Here is a 22,790-nt window from a genome sequence, read left to right as displayed (position 1 = left end):
CAGGTTGGCACCTCAAGCAGTCCATGCCCGCATGCAGCAAGACCAGGATAACATCCAAACTTGGGCTAATAAGTGGAAAGTAACATTCACGGCACACAAGTGCCAGGCAATGACTATCTCCAACAAGCGAGCGTCTAACCACCGCCCCTTGACATTCAATGGCATTACCATCGCTGAATCCCCCACCATCAACATCCAGAGGTCATCATTGAGCGTGGTCAAAGCTTTGATGCTGGGGATGTTGGCCTGAGCAAGAACACTGATGTTGGTGCGCCTATCCTGCCAATGGATTTGCAGGATCTTGCGGAGGCAGCGTTGGTGGTACCTCTCCAGTGCTTTGAGGTGCATGCTGTACATGGTCCATCTCTCTGAGGCATACAGCAGGACGGGTATCACTGCTGCCCTGTAGACCATGAGCTTAGTGCCGGGTTTGAGGTCCTGGTCTTCAAACACTCTCTTCCTCAGGCGGCCGAAGGCTGCACTGGCACACTGAAGGCGGTGTTGGACTTTGTCGTCAACATCTGCCCTTGTTGACAGTAGGCTCCCGAGGTGTGGAAAGTGGTCCACATTGTCCAAGGCCTTGTCGTGGATTTTGATAATCAGGGGGCAGTACTGTGTGGCGGGGGCAGGTTGGTAGAGGACCTTTGTCTTACGGATGTTTAGTGTAAGGCCTATGCTCTTGTATGCTTCAGTGAAGGTGTTGACGATGGTTTGGAGTTTGACCTCCGAGTGAGCGCAGACGGAAGCATCGTCTGCATACTGTAATTCAACGACAGAGGATGGGACGACCTTGGACCTTGGATCTGGACTGGAGGCGACAGAGGTTGAACAGTTTCCCGTTTGTTCTGTAAATTAGCTCCACTCCAGTAGGGAACTTGCTGAGGGCGAGATGGAGCATTGCAGCAAGGAAGATCGAGAAGAGCGTTGGTGCGATGACACATCCTTGTTTGACCCCAGTTCGTACATGAATTGGGTCTGTGGTGGAACCGTTGGTCAGGATCACGGCTTGCATGTCGTTGTGAAGCAGGCGGAGGATGGTGACAAACTTTTGAGGGCAGCTGAATTTGAGGAGGACACTCCATAATCGCTCACAGTTGACCTAGAAGGACAAGGGCAGCAGGCGCATGGGAACACCACCACCTCCAAGTTCCCCTCCAAGTCAGGATGGTGTGTGACTTGGAAGTATATCGCTGATCCTTCATTGTTGCTGGGTCAAAATCCTGGAACTCCCTCCCTAACGGCACTGTGGGAGTACCTTCACCACACGGACAGCAGCGGTTGAAGGTGGCGGCTCACCACCACCTTCTCAAGGGCAATTAGGGATGGGCAATAAATGCTGGCCTTACCAGTGACGCCCACATCCCAGGAACGAATTTTTAAAAAGCTACTACCTTAGATCTCATTCTTATGGGGGCATTTCGACCCCACACATTGTTTGAGTGGGTCTGTTCGAGTCCTGAAATGGAGAAGGTTCAGTCCCGGTTCTGAGCGTTGATAAACAGACTAGGAGTAACTTACCGATAGCAGAATAATGAGCTTCAAATCCAGTGAAACGCTCCTCATTGGAAAAGTCTGTCTTAAAGGCGATGGTCATGGTATTCGCAGAAGACAGGACGAACTCTGGTCCCGGGATTTGCTCGGTGTCTGTACTCTCTCTGCCGCAAAACGTCTCCTGCAAATCAGCATCAGACATGACCTGAAATCAAAAGACAGATTTTATCACCAGAGCCGGAACTTTATAAACCTGAGGAATGGAAAGATCCCATTGCACGCCCTTAGGCTTCAACCCCTCAATTGTCTCATTCACCTAAAATCCTACTGAACACCCTCAGTTTTCCCCGACACAATCTCCCCGATCAGTCTGTCCCACACAGTCCCCATAGAGTCATAGAGACATAACGGCACAGAAGGAGGTCATTCAGCCCATCGAGTCCGTGCCGGCTCTCTGTAGAGCAATCCAGTCAGTTCCATTCTCCCGCTCTATCCCCGTCGCCCTGCAAGTTTATTTCCCTCAAGTGCCTATCCAGTCTCCCCTTGAAAACATTGAGTGTCTCCGTTGGCAACGAGTTCCAGGTCCTCAGCACTCGCAGTGTAAATTTTTTCTCCTCACGTACCCCCTGTATCTCTTGCCCAAAAACTTAAATCTGTGTCCCCTAGTTCTTGTACCATTAACTAGTGGGAACAGCCTTTCCCTATCTAGCCTATCCAAACCCATCATAATCTTGTACACCTCTATCAAATCACCCCTCAACCTCCTTTGCTCTAATGAAAACAAATCCAGCTTCTCCAACCTGTCCTTGTAGCTAAGATCCCCCATTCGCGGAGCCATTCTGGTAAATCTCCTCTGCACCCTCTCAAGTGCCTTCACGTCCTTCCTAAAGTGTGGTGACCAGAACTGGATGCAATACTTCAGTTGTGGCCTAACCAGCGCTTTATAAAGGTTCAGCATAACTTCTCTACTTTTGTACTCAATACTTCTATTTATGAAGCCCAAGATCCCATATGCTTTGCTAAGCACTCTCTCAATATGTCCTGCCACCTTCAGGGACCTATGGACATTAACTCCCAGGTCCCTCTGTCCCTGCACACTCTTTAAAACTGTGCCAGAGTGTATATTGCCTCTCCCTGTTCCTTCTGCCAAAATGTAACACCTCACACTTCCCTGTATTAAATTCCATCTGCCACTTGTCTGCCCATTCTGCTAGCCTTTCTATGTCCTGTTGCAGTTGATTGTTATCATCCTCACTGTTTGCCACATCCCCAAGTTTGGTGTCATTGGCAAATTTAGAAATTCTACTCTGTATTCCAATATTTAGGTCATTTATATACATCAAAAAAGCAGTGGCCCCAGCACTGACCCTTGGGGAACACCACTGTCTACCATCCTCCAGTCTGAAAAACAGACATTTACCACAACTTGCTGTTTTCTGTCCTTAAGCCAATTCCTTATCCAAGCTGCCACTGACCCACCTATTCCATGAGCCTCAATTTTGTTAACCAGCCTTCTATGTGGTACTTTGTCAAATGTCTTCCGAAAATCCATGTAGACAACATCCATTGCATTCCCTTCATCAATCCTCCGTTACTTCATCAAAAAATTCAATTAGATTAGTCAAACACGATCTGCCTTTTACAAATCCGTGTTGGCTCTCCTTAATTAGCTTAAACCTCTCCAAGTGCCCGTTAATTTTTTCCTTGATTATTGTTTCTAAAACTTTACCCACCACTGATGTTAAACTGAGCAGCCTGTAGTTACTAGGATTGTCCTTACACCCTTTCTTGAACAATGGTGTCACATTTGCCACTTTCCAATCCTCAGGCACCTCCCCGGCATCTAGGGAAGATTGGAAAATTATGGCAAGCCCTTCTGCTATCTCCTCCCCCAATTCCCTTAGCAACCTGGCATGCAAGCCATCTGGACCAGGCGACTTATCCACTCTAAGCATACCCAGCCTTTCTAGTACATCCTGTCCATCAATTTTCACCCATTCCATTGCTTCTACCTTTTTCACTTCTACCGATATGTTGTCAGCATCCACCTCCTTAGTAAACACCGATACAAAGTACTCATTGAGTATTCTAGCCTTGCCCTGCGCCTCTAAGCATATATCACCTTCTTTGTCCCTAATAGGCCCCATCCTGCCTCTTACTACCCGCTAACTGTTTACATGCCGGTAAAAGATTTTTGGGTTCCCTTATATGTTAACCGCCATTCTACTCTCATATTCTCTCTTTGCCAACCTTATTTTCATTTTCACTTCCCCTCTCAACTTATTGTATTTGGTCTGGTTCTCCCTTGAAGAATTCACCTGACATTCATTATACACCCTCTTTTACTGTTTCTTCATCTTCTCAATTTCCCTCGTCATCCAAAAGGAGCCCTTGCTTTGGTTCCCTTACCCTTCCCTCTTGTTGGAATGTACCTAGCCTGTACTTGGAACATCTCCTCCTTAAAGATCACCCATTGTTCCGTTACAGTTTTTCCTGTCAGTCTTTGGTTCCATTTTACCCTGGCTCGATCCTTTTGCATCCCATTGAAGTTAGCCCTATTCCAGTTTAGAAGTTCCACTCTAGATTGTTCCTTGCTCCTCTCCATTGCTAATCTAAATCTTATGATACGATGATCACTCGTACCAAAGTGTTCTCCCACAGACACTTGATCGACCTGGCCCACCTCTTCCCCAGCACCAGATCCAGCAATGCCTCCTTCCTAGTTGGGCCAAGAACATATTAGTCAAGGAAATTCTCCTGAACACATTTCAGAAATTGCTCCCCCTCCTTTCCTTTTACCCTAGCATTATCTCAATCGATATTTGGGTAATTAAAGTCCCCCTCCCCGTCTGAATGAAATATCTTCTGTCCTCCCCTCCTCAGAGTTTGAATCAACACAGGCTGATTGCAGAGCCCGGGGTCGTGTCAAACACTCCAAGTGCTGTACCAGAGGGAGAGACCCCAAGAGAAACAGCAACACACAAGCAGTTACCAGCTCGGGAGATCCATTCATTTTTAGAAGGAATCTGAGATTAGGAGAGGCTGATTCTGGCATCACTTTCGCATTGATCCACATTTCTGCCCCTTCTTGCTGTCGATTGTGTTCAAATGGTAGCGGCTTTAGTCAGAGCTGATCCATAGGGCAGGAGGAGTTAGAAAGGCTCCTTACATCCTGGCACAAACTACAGCATCTCCACTCTGCTCAGTACAAGGGGCGGTGGGCGGTTTCACATTGGCCTCACAGCCCCTGTATCAGGGACGGGGAGAATCAGTGAGGGTTCCTACTCCTGATCAGCATCGAGTGCTTCCAGCTGGAGAAAGAAAGACATAAAGAAAGACTTGCATTTCTATAGCGCCTTTCACAACCTCAGGGCGTCCCAAAGCGCTTTACAGCCAATGAAGTACTTTTGAAGTGTAGTCACTGTTGTAATGTATGAAATTCAGCAGCCAATTTGCACAGAGCAAGATTCCACAAGCATTAATGAGATAAATGACCAGATAATCTGTTTTAGTGATGCTGGTTGAGAGATAAATATTGGCCAGGTCACCAGAGAGAATTCTCCTGCTCTTCTTTGAATAGTACCATGTGATCATTTATGTCCACAAGGGGACAGACATGGCCTCGGTTTAATGTCTCATCCGAAAGAAAGCACCTCTGTCAGTGCAGCGCTCCCTCAGTACTGCTCCTCCGACAGTGCAGCGCTCCCTCAGTACTGCTCCTCCGACAGTGCAGCACTCCCTCAGTACTGCCCCTCCGACAGTGCAGCGCTCCCTCAGTACTGACCCTCCGACAGTGCAGCACTCCCTCAGTACTGCCCCTCCGACAGTGCAGCGCTCCCTCAGTACTGCCCCTCCGACAGTGCAGCGCTCCCTCAGTACTGCCCCTCCGACAGTGCAGCACTCCCTCAGTACTGCCCCTCCAACAGTGCAGCGCTCCCTCAGTACTGACCCTCCGACAATGCAGCGCTCCCTCAGTACTGCCCCTCCGACAGTGCAGCACTCCCTCAGTACTGCCCCTCCGACAGTGCAGCACTCCCTCAGTACTGCCCCTCCGACAGTGCAGCGCTCCCTCAGTACTGCCCCTCCGACAGTGCAGCGCTCCCTCAGTACTGCTCCTCCGACAGTGCAGTGCTCCCTCAGTACTGCCCCTCCGACAGTGCAGCGCTCCCTCAGTACTGCCCCTCCGACAGTGCAGCGCTCCCTCAGTACTGCCCCTCCGACAGTGCAGCGCTCCCTCAGTACTGCCCCTCCGACAGTGCAGCGCTCCCTCAGTACTGACCCTCCGACAATGCAGCGCTCCCTCAGTACTGCCCCTCCGACAGTGCAGCACTCCCTCAGTACTGCCCCTCCGACAGTGCAGCGCTCCCTCAGTACTGCCCCTCCGACAGTGCAGCGCTCCCTCAGTACTGCTCCTCCGACAGTGCAGCGCTCCCTCAGTAGTGACCTTTAGAGCCACACGTGTTTATTTTCCATTCCTGCACAGTTTGCAGCCAAGTTCCTGTTACTGTTATTAAATCGAGATGTCCCGGTGACATCAGTGTCTCTATTCCCCCGGTTTACTTCCCACACTCTGAGTATTGCAATGCTTTCTCTTTATTTTTGTCCATATTTAAAGCTGCTCCTGTCCGTTTGATTCTGTTTTGTCCTTGTTCCTTTAACTTGGGCTTCTTCCTGTTTATAATCAGTCGATTTGATTTCCCTGCCCTACTCCCTTTATTCCTTCCCTGTGCTATCCATTCTGTTAAATTGGTTTCATTTTGTACATTAAGCTTCTCTATTTGCTCTTCATTTTTTGTTTTCCTGCTTCCAGTTTAAACGAATGTTCACTTCCCTATTTAACCATTTTCCCAGCTCACTCGCTCGGATGCAGCACATTGTTGCAGAATAGCTCCCACCTTCTCCAGAACTTGGTCCAATGCCCCATAAAACTGAAATCCTCTCCTGACCCCACCCTTTCTCCAGGTGTTTAATCCGACCATCCTTCCCTATCGCAGTGTGGCCCCGGGGGGGCGGGGGGGGCGGGGGTGGTGCGGGGGTTAACTCTCTCATAAACCTGCTTCCAGATCTCCCAAACTCCTGCTGCAGAAATTCTGGCCTTTCCTTTCCCACAGCGGCAACTCCCACACGGATAACAATGTCTCGCAGCTTCCAGAATCTTCCCCGGTCTTTCTGAAGTGTCCCTAATCCCAGCACCCGGGATTGATGAGGAACAGAGCCATGGCTACAGGACAGGCTGCACTGGGACTGGGCGAAGGGGGTGGGGGGTGGATGGTGGCAGGGGACCGGGTGTGGGTGAGGGGGGGTGGCAGGGGACCGGGTGTGGGTGAGGGCAGGGGACCGGGTGTGGGTGGGGGGGGGGCGCAGGGGACCGGGTGTGGGTGAGGGGGGGGGGCAGGGGACCGGGTGTGGGTGAGGGGGGGGGCAGGGGACCGGGTGTGGGTGAGGGCAGGGGACCGGGTGTGGGTGGGGGGGGGGGTGCCAGGGGCCGGGATAATGAGGAATGGGTGAGACAGGTTTGGGGTTTTGAACGTCGGGCGGTGAATCTGTCCATCAATCCTCTGTTGCCCAGGGATGCCTGGTGGCGAGTGTGTGATCCAGCTGTGATTAGAAGCAGCTGCTGGAAGATCTGCCCGGTCGATGGATCCCAGTCTTCTCTCCAGCTCTGTTTATCTGTGTGAGGCTGCTCATTGATTGTTCAAAGTCTGGGAACAAAGTTGAGTTCCACAAGTTCACAGTAACATAAACAAAGGGATCTGCAGCTGCTAATATTTACTGCAGCTGAATACATGGGTGGACTTTGCTAATTATTCACTTTCATTTAGAACTTTCTGGTAAATACATTCTGGTTGCGGGGCCTCTAGAGAGCGGTCAAATAGTGGCTGGGACTCCGCTCAATGTTCCGCGTAGTTTCTATAAGTAGCTCCTAATACCCATGCTGTACCTGCCCTGGGAGTATTTGATGGGACAGTGTAGAAGGAGGTTACTCTGTATCTAACCCGTGCTGTACCTGCCCTGGGAGTGTTTGATGGGACAGTGTAGAAGGAGCTTTACTCTGTATCTAACCCGTGCTGTACCTGCCCTGGGAGTATTTGATGGGACAGTGTAGAGGGAGCTTTACTCTGTATCTAATCCCCTGCTGTACCTGCCCTCGGAGTGTTTGATGGGACAGTGTTTACATAATTGGTTGTAAAGCCCTTTGGGATGGCCTGAGGTTGTGAAAGGGGCTATATAAATGCAAATTCTTTCCTCTCAGCTCTCCGCTGAGGAACTGAGTTGAGGAACACTTCCCGACTTGAATCTCAACAAGGTCGCCAGCACTAAAGAGGTCATCAACATTGCTGAAAAAGAATCAACTGAAGTTGCCAAAATGATTATTGCTGTTAATGCTGGTTCGGCGTTAACCTTTGTTAGAATGAATGGTTCTTCCCTATTCTGGTTTGCAGACTCTCTGATGAGGAGACGCTGCCTCTGGGAAACCATCAGTTCTATAAACTGGCCCAACAGTCCGGGCCGACACAGATCACACGAGCAATGAGAGGTTAAATAGCAAATCGATACCCAAATAACTAAAAGATCACACATCCATCTCCAGGAAACTCAAAGGACGTAAAAAAAAAAACTGAAGACACGACAATTCCCCAGTAAACCAAATACAAAAGCGAAATGCTGGGAATCTGAAATAAAGATAAAAATTGCTGGAAACACTCAGCAGGTCAGGCAACATCTGTGGAGAGAGAAACAGAGTTAACGTTTCAGGTCGATGACCCTTCGTCAGAACTGGAAAAAGTTGAGAGATGTAACTTTTGTGGCATAGTGGTTAGCACTGTTGCCTCACAGCGCCAGGGACCTGGGTTCGAATCTGGTCTCGGGTGACTGTCTGTGTGGAGTTTGCACATTCTCCCCGTGTTTGCGTGGGTTTCCTCCGGGTGCTCCGGTTTCCTCCCACAGTCCAAAGATGTGCAGGTTAGGTTGATTGGCTATGATAAATTGACCCTTAGTGTTAGGGGGATTAAATGCGTGGGGTTACGGGGATAGGGTGGGATATGTGTTGGTGTAGGGGTTACGGGGATCGGGTGGGATATGTGTCGGTGCAGGCTCGATGGGCCGAAATGGCCTCTATCTGCACTGTGGGGTTTCTGTGATTTCTGTGATTCTGTAACAGATTTTAAGCAAGTGCAGGGGCTGGGAGAGGGAGGAGGGGAGGAAAGAACAAAAGGGAAGGTCTGTGATAGGCCGGAAGGCAGGAGAGATTAAATGATAAAAGGGATGATAGTACAAAGCAAAAGGAGATGGTAATGGGACAAGTAAAGAAACAAAAGGGGAGTCTAGAAGAGGTGTAAATGGGAATGGCAGAATCATCAACAGCTGCCATCTTAAAAAATACCCCAATAAACCTTTTCTTTATTAATCAGAAAAGCCTCCAAACTTATTAATGAGATCAGATAATTGTCAGACTCTTGGTACTAATCTATTAGTGAATATGCTAATCATTTTCATGTGAATTATGCTAATCAGAAAATAGATTTCACTGTAAGTAAAGAATGTTCTTTATAAAATATAATTATAACTGACTAAAGGTGATCTATGGATTAATTATACAAATTAGACCCAGTTTACAGGCACAGATTTCATGAATTATAAAAAGTGTTCCTGTAAATTTATTTCTGTAATTTTGATATTTACCAAAACCCTCGTGAGTCAAGTGTTGTAAATCTGAAAATACCAGATAGTGGCTGAGCTTCGCTCAGTCCTGAGACAGAGGGGGAGGTTTCTCTTTCAGCCGAGTCACTCACCTCAATGGAACTGGAATATTCCAGAATCATTAACCAGGCTCCTCTCCCTCATTCACCTGCTTTCATTCCAGCCTTTGCTGTTTTTTTTTTGTTTTATTAGAACATATACAATAAAATATATTAAAAGTCTTGCATCTGGGGTGCACTTCTTGCCAATTGCACTCACACGTCCGAGCTGGGATTCTGCTCATCACCACAGCTCTATGGAATTGTGGGGAGTGACACTGCCTTTTGTGGCACGTCATTGCTGCTGACTGCAGCCAGGGTCCCGAGGTGATCCAACTGGTGTCCTCCAACCCCTCGTCTATGCAGCCCGTATCCTAACTTGCACCAAGTCCCACTCACCCATCACTCGCTAACCTACACTGGCGCCCGGTTAAGCAAGTCTCAATTTTAAAATTCTCGTCCATGTTTTTAAATCTCTCCATGGTCTCACCCCTCCCAATCTCTGGAACTTCCTTCAGCCCTACAACCCTCCGAGATATCGGCGCTCCTCCAATTCTGGCCTCTTAAGCATCCCCAATTTTAATTGCTCCACCAAGAGAACATTAGTATCGTGGTTATGTTATTGGTCTAGTAATCCAGAGGGCTGGACTAATTACATCGGATATACGGCACAGAAACAGGCCATTCGGCCCAACCAGTCCATGCTCCACTCGCGCCTCCTCCCGTCTTTCCTCAGAGTGTAATGCTCTATTCCCTTTTCCCTCAAATGCCTCCCCTTAAATGCATCTATACTTCAAATACACAAATCATTAAAAGTTGCGACACAGGTTAACAAGGCCATTAAAAAAGCAAACCAAGCACTAGGGTTTATTTCTAGAGGGATAGAATTGAAAAGTAGGGAAGTTATGCTAAACCTGTATCGAACCTTGGTTAGACCACACTTATTAGAGTACTGCGTACAATTCTGGTCGCCATATTATAAAAAGGATACAGAGGCACTGGAGAGGGTGCAGAGAAGATTTACAAGGATGATACCAGAAATGCGAGGGTATACATATCAGGAAAGGATGAACAGGCTGGGTCTCTTTTCTCTTGAAAAAAAAAGACTGAGGAGTGACCTAATAGAGGTCTTTAAAATTATGAAACATTTTAATAGAGTGGATACAGAGAGAGTGTTTCCACTTGTGGGGAAGAGCATAACTAGAGGCCATCAATATAAGATAGTCACCAAGAAATCCAATAGGGAATTCAGGAGAAACTTTTTTACCCAGAGAGTGGTGAGAATGTGGAACTCGCTACCACAGGGAGTGGTTGAAGCGAATAGTATCGATGCATTTAAGGGGAGGCTGGACAAGCACACGAGGGAGAAGGGAATAGAGGGCTATACTGATAGAGTTAGATGAGGAAAGACGGGAGGAGGCTCGAGTGCAGCATGGACAGGTTGGGCCGAATGGCCTGTTTCTGTGCCGTATATCCTGTGTAATCCGATGTAATCAACTGTTCCTAGCTTCTCACCATTTAGAAAATCTGATCTATCTTTCTTGGTTCCAAAGTCAATAACCTCACACTTTACCACATTGAAATCCATCTGCCACAGTTTTGCCCATTCACTTAATCCATCAATGTCCCTTTGCAACTTTCTGCTCCCATCATGACCCACGCGCAAATTGGCATGGGGCAAACAGATTAGAGGTTTAAATACGTGGCTCAAAGAGTGGTGTGAGAGGAAGGGATTTCAGTTCATGGGGCACTGGCACCAGTACTGGAGAAAGAGGGAGTTGTTCCGCTGGGACGGGCTCCACTTAAACTGGGGTGGGACCAGTGTCCTGGCGAACCGAGCAATAGACAGCGCTTTAAACTAATGAAGGGAGGGTTCAGGAAAGAGTAAATTTAAAAGCAGCACGAGAAATGTCAAGGCTCTAGCGCAGAGTAGAGTTTTGGGTAAAAATAAGCAGAGTGGGTCAGGAAGGGACAGAGAGAGTAACAAAGGTAATAAGGCATCAGTGACTAAGGTGACATCAGGGAAAGAGAGAAATAAGTCAAAGCTAAAGGCACTATATCTGAATGCGCAAAGCATTCACAACAAAAGAGATGAATTAATAGTGCAGATAGAATTTAATAGGTTTTATCTAATAGTCATACGGAGATGTGGTTGCAATGTGGCCAAGGTTGGGAACTAAATATTCAAGGATACATAACTTTTAGAAGAGATAGGCAAAATGGAAAAGGAGGAGGGGTAGCCCTGATAATAAAGGATGGGATAAAGACAGTAGAGAGAAAGGATCTTAGCTCCGAAAATCAAGAAGTAGAATCAGTTTGGGTGGAGCTAAGAAACAGCAAGGGGCAGAAAACATTGGTGGGAGTTGTTTATAGACCCCCAAACAGTAGTTGTAATGTAGGGCAGAGTATAAATCAGGAAATTAGAGGTGCACGTAACAAGGGTAATACAGTGATCATGGGGGACTTTAATCTACATATAGACTGGGCAAACTGAATTTGCAGTAATAGTGTGGAGGACGAATTCATGGAATGTATGCAAGATAGTTTTCTAGATCAGTATGTTGAGGAACCAACTAGGGAATAGGCTATTTTAGATCTAGTATTGTGCAATCAGACAGGGTTAATTAATAATGTTGTAGTAAAGGGGCCTTTAAGGAAGAGTGACCATACCATGATAGAATTTTATATTGAGTTTGAAAGTGGTTTAGTTAAATCCGAAACTAGGGTCTTAAATCTAAACAAAGCAAACTACGTAGGTATGAGGGGCGAGTTGGCTAAGGAAGATTGGGAAACTACAATAAAAGGTATGAGGGTAGAGAAGCAATGGCTAGCATTTAAAGAATTAATACATAATTTACAACAAATATAACAACAGCAACAACTTGTATTTATATAGCGCCTTTAACGTAGTAAAACATCCCAAGGCGCGGCACAGGAGTATTTTAAGACAAAAATTTGATACCGAGCCACAGAAGGATAAATTAGGGCAGGTGACCAAACGCTTGGTCAAAGAGGTAGGTTTTAAGGAGCGTCTTAAAGGAGGAGAGAGAGGTAGCGAGGTGGAGAGGTTTAGGCAGGTAATTCCAGAGCTTAGGGCCGAGGCAACAGAAGGCACGGCCGCCAATGGTTGAGTGATTATAATCAGGGATGCTCAAGAAGGCAGAATTAGAGGAGCGCAGATATCTCGGGGGGTTGTGGGGCTGAAGGATATACATTTCTTTAAGTCACAAAAACCCCACAGGAAAAGTGGTCCAACTGTGGCTAACAAGAGAAGTTAAAGATAGTATTAGGTCAAAGGAAGAGGTTTATAACATTGCCAAAAAGAGTAGTAAACCTGAGGATTGGGAGGATTTCAGAATTCAGCAAAGGAGGACCAAGAAATTGATAAAGAAAGAGAAAATAGAAATGAGAGTAAACTAGCGAGACATAAAAACAGACTGTAAAAGCTTCTATAGGTATGTAAAAAGGAAACGATTAGTGAAAGTAAATGTGGGTCCCTTACAGGCTGAGACAAGAGAAATTATACTGTAATGGGGAATAAGGAAATGGCAGAGAAATTAAACGAATACTTTGGGCCAGATTTTCAGTGTGCCGTGAGGCGGGCTTTCAGGCGTGCGGGGGGCAAAAATCCCAAATTCGGCCATCCCGCCCAAAACCCGCCTCCACGTAAGTTTCAAAGGAGGCGGGTACCCGCCCTGCACTGGGACCCGCCGACCCGAGGCGGGAAAGGATTAGTGCCAATTAACTGCCTGTTAACAGGTAGTTAACAGGCAGTTTTTAGCCTAATCCCTATTTTGAGGGGTGTCGTATGGGATTCCCGACAGCTTCAAACCACGCCAGGTTAGAGCAGGCGGGCCGTCGGGTTGAAGGACTTGGAGGGGTCGCGATGTCGGTGTTCAGGTGAGTGATGGGTGCATGAGTGCAAAGGTAAGTCTGTTTGGTGTGTCTAAAGTGTGTAAAGAAGTTTTACTTACCTGTACTTACCTTTAACAGCCTTTCTTCCTCTAGGTGTCGGGAGCCCATCACTCAGCCGGAACTGAAAGCTGAACGGCTGCGATCTGTCAAAAGTGACAGCCTTCAGCGCCGGTGAGAGTTCTAACTGAGTCTGCGTAGAAGGACTCAGGTTGGAAGTCAGACTGTCAGTGTTTGACAGCTTCAAACAGCTGTGAAACACTGATATTTCATCTGTCAACAACACGACAGATGAAATTTCAGTCTGTGACGTCACCTGTTGCCGGGTGGCCCTTAATTGGCCTGCTGAGCCCGCTGGGCGGGCTCAACAAGGTCAATCAAGGGAAAATCGCGTCGATTGGTTGGACGTTGACGGAGGCGGGACTAAAACCCGAAAGTTGTAGTCCCGCCTCCTTCCTGACAGCTTAATGAAAATCCAGCCCTTTGTGTCTGTCTTCACGGAAGAAGACGCAAAAAACTTCCCGGAAATAGTGGCGAACCAAGGGTCTAGCGAGAATGAGGAACTGAAAAGAATTAGTAAAAAAAAAATAGTACTGTACTGGAGAAATTAATGGGCTTGAAAATCGATAAATCCCCTGGACCTGATGGCCTACATCAAAGGGTGTTGAAAGAGGTGGCTATAGAGATAATGGATGCATTGGTTGTCATTTTCCAAAATTCCATAGATTCTAGAACGGTTCCCGTTGATTGGAAGGTGGCAAATGTAACCCCACTATTTAAGAAAGGAGGGAGAAAAAAAATAGAACTACAGACCAGTTAGCCCGACATCAGTAGTAGGGAAAATGCTAGAATCTATTATTAAGGACGTGGTAACAGGGCACTTAGAAAATAATAATAGGATTGGGCAGAGTCAACACAGATTTATGAAAGGGAAATCATGTTTGACAAATCTGCTAGAGTTTTTTGAGGTTGTAACTAGCAGAATAGATAAGGGGGAACCAGTGGATGTGGTGTATTTGGATTTTCAGAAGGCATTCGATAAGGTGCCACACAAGAGGTTATTAAACAAAATTAGGGCTCATGGGATTGGGGGTAATATACTATCATGGATTGAGGATTGGTTAACGGACAGAAAACAGAGAGTAGGAATAAACGGGTCATTTTCGGGTTGGCAGGCTGTAAATAGTGGGGTACCGCAAGGATCAGTGCTTGGGCCTCAGCTATTCACTATCTACATCAATGATTTGGATGAGGGGACCAAATGTAATATATCCAAGTTTGTTGATGATAGAAAGCTGGGTGGGAATGTAAGTTGTGAGGAGGATACAAAGAGGCTTCAAGGGGATATAGACAAGCAAAGTGAATGGGCAAGAACATGGCAAATGGAACATACTGTGGAGAAATGTGAAGTTATCCACTTTGGTAGGAAAAATAGAAAAGCAGAGTATTTTTTAAATGGCGAGAGATTGGGAAATGTTGGTGTTCAGAGGGACTTGGGTGTCCTTGTACACGAATCACTGAAAGTTAACATGCAGGTACAGCAAGCAATTAGGAAAGCAAATTGTATGTTTATTACAAGAGGATTTGAATATAAGAGTAAAGACATTTTAATGCAATTATATAGGGCCCTGGTGAGATCACACCTGGAGTATTGTGTACAGTTTTGGTCTCCTTACCTAAGGAAGGATATACTTGCCATAGAGGGAGTGCAACGAAGGTTCACTAGACTGGTTCCTGGGATGGGGGGGGGGGGGGGACTGTCCTATGAGGAGAGATTGAGTAGACTCGGCCTATATTCTCTTGAGTTTAGAAGAATGAGAGGTGATCTCATTGAAACATGCAAAATTCTTACAGGGCTTGACAGGGTAGATGCAGGGAGGATGTTTCCCCTGGCTGGAGAGTCTAGAACCAGGGGTCACAGTCTCAGAATAAGGGGTCGGTCATTTAGGACTGAGATGAGGAGAAATTTCTTCACACAGAGGGTTGTGAATCTTTGGAATTCTCTACCCCAGAGGGCTGTGGAGGCTCAGTCGTTGAGAATATTCAAGACAGAGATCGATAGATTTTTGGATATTAAGGGAATCAAGGGATATGGGGATAGTGCAGGAAAGTGGAGATGAGGTAGAAGATCAGCCATGATCTTATTGAATGGCAGAGCAGGCTCGAAGGGCCAAATGGCCGACTCCTGCTCCTATTTATGTTCTTATGACCCCTAAATCTCTCATAATATAAATCCCTAAGTCTCTCTGCTCCTCAACAGTTCCTAGCTTCTCACCGTTTAGAAAATCTGATCCATCTTTCTTGGTTCCAAAGTTGAGGACCTCACACGTTCCCACACTGAAATCCATTTGCCACAGTTTTGCCCATTCACTTAATCGCAACTTTCTGCACCCATCTCGCTGTGCCTCCTAACTTAGTGCCATCAGCAAACTTGGATATATGGCTCTCTATTCCAGGGATGTGCAGACTGCTGCCATTGAGGCCTTGGGTGACAAATTGGGCAGATCAGCCTGCTCCCAGATCCAAACCAGTGGGGCCAAGGCTACGGACAAGTTTCTTCTGGGGCCTTGGGATCGGACTGGAACCATTAGCTCAGTCCCTCCCACTGACCTGTGGCCAGAGGGGAGCAGGGCCCAGTACATGTGGCATGGCAGAACTCCGCTCAAAACTGTTGCTGCACCCCTCACAGGAAACCAGGGCGAGACTGTCCAGGCAGCAGCACAGTCTACAGCAGCAGCAGCAACCACCTCAGACCCAAGAGTCCACCATCACAGTCTGCAGACAAACTGCTGATGTAGAAGGAGCGGCCGATTAAGGTATAGAGGCAAGACGTCACACCGTGACACCAATGGAAAACATGGCGATAGGCAAACATGCTCCTGGATCACAGGCACTGATGTAGACCATAAAATAGTTGCTGCACTCAAGCCGCTGTGTGGAAAGAGAAAGTTCTTTAGCAGCTTTGGATGAGGGTTCCTCTGTGCCTTCTGTTGCCAAGGCCCTAAGCGCTGGAATTCCCTCTCTAAACCTCTCCGCCTCTCTTTCCTCCTTTAAGATACTCCTTAAAACCTACCTCTTTGACCAAGCTTTTGGGCACCTGCCCTAATTTATCCTTATGTGGATCGGTGTCAAATTTGTTGTCTTAAAATACTCCTGTGTAGCACCTTGGGATGTTTTACTACATTAAAGGCGTTATATAAATACAAGTAGTTGTTGTTGTTGAGGATGAGTGTGAGCTGTGTGACTCAGCCTAGTCTGTAGGTGGGGCAGGGAGGCTGGATCCAGGTCCCGTGATGTTATGGGGCAGAAGGTACAGTCACAAGAAGTTCTGCCAAACAGTTGGCTCCAGGCGTCTCTCGCAGATGGAAATGGGTAATCCACTTCATCAATTCAGAGAATTTCACAAAATAAAAGGGGGGCCATTCGGCCCATCACCCCTGTGCCCTCTCAGAAAGAGCTCGCCCCCTAGTCCTATTCCCCATCACCCTCGTACCCTCTCTCTGAAAGAGCTGTCCCCCAAGTTCCATTCCCCATTGCCCCGTGCCCTATCTCTGAAAGAGCTGTCCCCCAAGTTCCATTCCCCATTGCCCCGTGCCCTATCTCTGAAAGAGCTGTCCCCCAAGTTCCATTCCCCATTGCCCCGTGCCCTATCTCTGAAAGAGCTGTCCCCCAAGTTCCATTCCCCATTGCCCCGTGCCCTATCTCTGAAAGAGCTGTCCCCTAAGCCCCATTCCCCACCTTTCTCCAAACCCTATTAAATGTTTACTCACTTCCCTTTTAAAAGATACTATGGATTCTCCATTGTTTGGGTGTGTGTTAGTGTCAGGGAGTGATAGTGTTTGGGTGTGAGTTAGTGTCAGGGACTGGGAATTTTCTATTTTCCATTGTTTGTGTGAATTGACAGTTGATGAGTTTTAAAGTTCTCCGCTCAGTTCACTAAGGCACTCATAAAAATTGTATTGTTTGCTGAGACACTGACACAAGGATCAGGAACGTAACGACCACCAGCCGAGCTGGGAATCGTGTGTGTTTCCATCTCACCTTCACATAGTCGTATTCACAGAGGTACGAGGGCTCCAGGTCAAAATGCATGAAGTAGAGCTTGATTCGGAATCCAATGGGCACTGTAATATTCCAAGTTATGTCTGAATCACTTGGGTAACCCTCAGGGTAATTGGGAGACTGAATCTGCCCAAACATCCCGGTTAGCTCAGTGACATTTGCTCTGCCCGGGGACAAGAGGCACAGCACGAACAACCAGAAGCATCTGTCAAAGGAAAGAGTGAGAACTGATTAGAAACAAGATGTTCAGACACCAGAGGTAGAGACAGTGCATTGGGCGACTGAGGAGGGGAATTAACAACTGGAGTCAAACACTTCATCACTTAAACATTGCTGTACAAAAGGTCTGACCAAACAGGGCACAAATTACAGCAGAGAGAGAGCGTCACATTTATACAAGCACGTGATACAGAAAGGAACATAGGAACAGGAGGAGGCTAGTCAGCTCCTCGAGCTTGCTCCGCCATTCAATAAGATCATGGCTGATCTGTATCCTGACTCCATCCACCTGCCTTGGCTCCATATCCCTTTATACCCTTGTCTAGCAAAAATCTATCGATCCCAGATTTACAATTATTAATTGAGCATCTACTGCTATTTGTGGGACCGAGTTCCACACTTCCACCATCCTTTAGGTGAAGAAATGTCCCCTAACCTCTCTCCTGAACAGCCTAGCTCTAATTTTAAGCTTATGCCCCCTTGTTCTAGACTCCCCCCCCATCAGTGGAAAAAGTTTCTCTCTATTTACCCTATTCATTCCTTTCAAAATTCTAAAAAAAACACTCAATCAAATCACCCCTTAACCTTCAGTCACTCTGTTCTTAATTATAGATTCCAATAACTTCACCGCAACAGGTGTTAGACTAACAGGTCTGTAAATTCCCGGTTTCTCTCTATCCTCTTTCTTAAATGATGGAGTTACATTTGCAATTTTCCAATCTAAAAGGGATAATTCCTGAATCGTGAGAGCTTTGAAAAATTATAGCTAAAGCATCTGCGATTTCCTCACCTACTTCCTTCAAAAACCCTGGGATGGAAACCATCGGGTCCTGGGGATTTGTCAGTCTTCAGTGCCATTATTTCTTCCTTACGTTAACTTTAGTGAGTTCCAGTCCTTGGTTCAATATTAATTTCCCAGGAATGTTGGGTATGTTATTCTCTTCCTCTACTGTGAAGACTGACAGAGTAATTATTCAACAAGTCTGCCATTTCCTTATTTTCATTTGTAATATTATCCACATCTGTTTCTAGAGGGCCCACATAACCCTTGACTATCCTTTATCTTCCAATATAATTATAAAAACTTGCAAGGAATATCAAGATTAACGCAAGTTTCTTTTCGTATTCTCTTTTCGCAGCTCTTACTATCTTTTTTGTCTTCCTGGCTGTTCTTTATATCTCCCAGTCCCCTGGATCTACGCTACTCTTTGCACTTTTGTATGCTCTTCCCTTTAGTTTTATGTTCTCTCACCTCTTGTGTCGAGCATGGCTGTTTTATTTGGCAAACAGAGCTCTTTCCCCTTAGGAGTATATATTGGTCCTGTATTAATAACATTCTTTTTTCAGCAACTCCCACTGTTCATCTGTAGTTTTATTCGATAACAGTTTTGTCCAGTTTGCTGGCGCCAGTCTCCGTCACATCCCGTTAAAGTTAGTCGTATCAAAATCGAGAATCTTAGTAATTGTGTTAAGTTTCTCCTCTTCAGACCCAAGATTGAATTGGATCGTATTATGATCACTATTAGATAAATGTTCCCTTACTGTTAGATTGACCAAGTCTGTCTCATTGCTCATTACTAAATCTAATATGGCCTGTCCTCTTGTTGATTCCAGAACATATTTCTCCATCTAAAACTATCAAATCAATCAAATCAACTTTTATTGTCATTGTTAGTGCACAAGTGCAGTACAACGAAATGTAGGCTTGCGGCTCCCGAGAGTGTACATTTAGATTAAGACATTTAAACATTCAACATACATTTGGCTTGTAATACATTAACATAAACATAACCATAATAAAGTGCATTGGCAGATGTGCAGGCTTTAGAGTTTATTTGTGGAGTTCAGTAGGATGACAGCCCTGGGAAAGAAGCTGTTCCTAAATCTGGTCGTACGGGTGCGAGTGCATCTGTAGCGTCTCCCAGATAGCAGGAGGGCGAACAGACTGTGGCTGGGGTGGGTAGGGTCTTTGATGATGGACCGTGACCTCCGTAAACAGCGTTTCTGGTATATGTGCTCTATGGTCGGTAGCCGGGTGCCGGTAATGCATTGGGCAGTTTTGACTACCCGCTGCAGGGCTTTCTGGTCATAGTAGCGACAGCTGTCATACCATACTGTGATACAGTTTGTCAGGATGCTCTCTATTGTGCAGCGGTAAAAGTTAGAGAGGATCAGGGGTGACAGGTTACATCCCTTCAGCCTCCTTAGGAAATGTAGGCGCTGCTGGGCCTTCTTCACCAGAGAGGAGGTATTGAGGGACCAGGAGAGGTCTTCCATGATGTGGACTCCGAGGAACTTAAAGCTGTCCACCCTTTCCACCACAGCCCCATGGATGTGGATGGGGGTGTGACTTCCGCCTTTAGACTTCCTGAAGTCCACAATGATTTCTTTGGTTTTCTTGATGTTAAGGGCCAGGTTGTTATCGGCGCACCACTTCACGAGATGCTGGACCTCCTCCCTGTAGGCTGACTCATCGTTGTTGGTGATCTGGCCTACTACCGTGGTATCATCCGCAAACTTGATGATGGTGTTGGAACCATGAACAGCCACACAGAATGCACTCAAGAAATTCACTACCTATCTGATTTGAACTGCTCTGCTCTTGCCAATCGATGAAAATTAAAGTCTCCCATTAAAACTCTGCTTTTGCTACAAGCCTCTCCAATCTCCGAAGTAATACATTCTGCCACTTCATTGCTGCTATCAGGAGGCCTGTGGACAACTCCCAGTACAGTTTTAAGTCCTCTCTTATTCCTCAATTCTAACCATAGAGTCTCCACTAATTGCGTTCCCTCCCCTAAATCCTCTCTCACTAATGCTGCAATAGTGTCTTTAATCAACAGGCCACCCCTCGGCCCCTGCCAGTTTCCCTATCCTTCCTAAAGACTGTATAACCAGGAATATTTAACTCCCCATCATGACCAGATTGCAGCCATGTCTCAGTACTGGCCACCATCTCATACTCTCCAAGATGTATTTAAGCATCTAATTCACTCAATTTAAATTAGAATCATGGAAATTTTTGGCACAGAAGGAGGCCATTTGGCCCATCGTGTCTGTGCTGGCTGACAAAGAGCGATCCAGCCGAATCCCACTGTCCAGCTCTTGGTCCGTAGCCCTGCAGGTTACGGCATATCCAAGTACTTTTTAAATGTGATGAGGGTTTCTGCCTCTACTACCCTTTCAGACAGTGAGTTCCAGGCGCCCACCACCCTCTGGGTGAAAAAAGTTCTCCTCAACTCCCCTCTAATCCTTCCCCCAATTACTTTAAATCTATGCCCCTGGTTATTGACCTCTCTGCTAAGGGAAATAGGTCCTTCCTATCCACACTGTCTAGTCTAGGCTCCTCATAATTTTATACACCTCAATTAAGTCTCCACTCAGCCTCCTCTGTTCCAAAGAGAACCCCAGCCTATCCAGTCTTTCCTCATAGCTAAAATTCTCCAGGCCTGTCAACATCCTCGGAAATCTCCTCTGTACCCTCTCTAGTGCAATCACATCTCTCTTGTAATGTGGTGACCAGAACTGTATGCAGTATTCTAGCTGTGGCCTAACTAGCATAACCCCCCTGCTCTTGTATTCTATGCCACAGCTAATAAAGGCAAGCATTCCGTATGCCTTCTTAACCACCTTATCTACCTGTCCTGCTACCTTCAGGGATCTGTGGACATGCACTCTAAGGTCCCTTTGTTCCTCTGCACTAATCAGTGTCCTACCATTTAATGTGTATTCCCTTTCCTTGTTAGCCCTCCCCAAATGCATTACCTCACACTTCTCCGGATTGAATTCCATTTGCCACTTTTCTGCCCACCTGACCAGTTCATTGATATCTTCCTGCTGTCTACAGCTTTCTTCCTCACTATCAACCACACAGACAGTTTCTGTATCACCTGCAAACTTCTTAATCATGCCCAGGGTATCCCAGGGGATGTTATTCAAACAGGGCACAATTTAAAGCAGTGAGAGTGAGAGTCACATTGAAACAAGGACTCGATACAGATCAACAGCGGGCACAGTCTCGCTCCCCAAAAGCTGCTGAGGCTGAGGATCAATTGAAAATTTCAATGAGATCGATTATTTTTGTTGGGTAAGAGTATTAAAGGTTATGGGACGAGGCAGCTAGTTGGAGGCATGATACCGATGAGCCATGATCTGATAGAATGGTACAACAGGCTGGACGGGCTGAATGGCCTCCTCCTGTCCCTGTCCTCACACATTTTCAGAGTATTTAAAACTTTCGTTATTTGATCCTCTCCACCCACCCCAGCCGCAGTCAGACCCTGAATCCCGGCGGCCGATCCCAGACCGAACTTTATTCCTTCAGGTTGGTGAGTCGGAGGAAAGCCCGAAATGCGAAATTTGGGGAGTTGCGAACTGGCCGCGATTGTACAATCGGCAGCTCAGAGAACCCGTTATATAAACCCGAGTCAAGCCGAGGGCCCAGCAGCCCAGACAAAGAGCTTGTGGCTGCCAACACTCGGAGCCCCAGCTCAGACCCCAGGACCGGACCCCCGGCTCAGCCCCCAGGACCCCCGGCTTACCCCCCCCGACTCACCCCCCAGGACCCCAAGCCCGGACCCCCCTGGCTCACCCCCCAACCCCAGCCCCCCATGACCCCTAGCTCACCCCCCCGGACCCCCCGTCCCATTCCCCCACTCACCCCATTCCGCTCCCGCTCTGCCTCCTCGCCCGGCTCACATTCCACATCACGTCACGTCCCCAACTTTGCACCAAAATAAAACCCTACGCCAAAAGCGGCCAGTCCGCCCCCAGAATTAAACACAGCGGCTGGGACAGGTCCAGCCAATCCAGGGAGATTCAACAACTCCCACAGAGGCAGAGGGCACAGAGAATGCAGTCTCCCACCTCCCACTCTCCCCCCACAGCCCCCTCAGTCCCCCCCCCCCTCACACTCTCCCCCACAGCCCCCTCACTCCCCACCCCCACAGCCCCCTCACTCCCCACCCCCCACAGCCCCCTCACTCACTCCCCCCACAGCCCCCTCACTCCACCCCCACAGCCCCCCTCACTCCCCCCCAACAGCCCCCTCACTCCCCCCAACAGCCCCCTCACTCCCCCCAACAGCCACCTCACTCCCCTCAACAGCCCCTCACTCCCCCCCCACAGCCCCCTCACTCCCCCCCACAGCCCCCTCACTCCCCCCCCACAGCCCCCTCACTCCCCCCCCCAGCCCCCTCACTCCCCCCCACAGCCCCCTCACTCCACCCCCACAGCCCCCTCGCTCCCCCCACCACAGCCCCCTCACTCCCCCCAACAGCCCCCTCACTCCCCCCAACAGCCACCTCACTCCCCCCCCACAGCCCCCTCACTCCCCCCCCCACAGCCCCCTCACTCCCCCCCCACAGC

The 22,790-nt window shown here is 47.5% G+C and overlaps 1 protein-coding gene across 1 annotated transcript in view; it reads right to left on the bottom strand.

Annotated features, from left to right (window-relative positions):
* The window catches only part of masp1 (MBL associated serine protease 1), an 83,806-nt gene extending 61,649 nt beyond the window's left edge, over positions 1-22,157 (bottom strand). Inside the window, exons 1-3 of the mRNA XM_085989617.1 lie at positions 22,084-22,157; positions 17,184-17,409; positions 1,519-1,696 (exon numbers count right to left, since the gene is read on the bottom strand). Coding sequence (XP_085845743.1) covers positions 1,519-1,696; positions 17,184-17,409; positions 22,084-22,130 — 451 coding nt within the window. The 5' untranslated portion in view covers positions 22,131-22,157. The remainder of the gene's footprint in view (positions 1-1,518; positions 1,697-17,183; positions 17,410-22,083) is intronic.
* Between the last annotated feature and the right edge of the window lie 633 nt (positions 22,158-22,790).

Source organism: Somniosus microcephalus, chromosome 6, assembly GCF_052327205.1.
Source record: "Somniosus microcephalus isolate GS21.2 chromosome 6, FLI_Smic_1.0, whole genome shotgun sequence".
NCBI classification, from domain to species: Eukaryota; Metazoa; Chordata; class Chondrichthyes; order Squaliformes; family Somniosidae; genus Somniosus; species Somniosus microcephalus.
The sequence above is the reverse complement of the archived record's forward strand: the minus strand, read 5'-3'. Positions and strand labels throughout refer to the sequence as shown.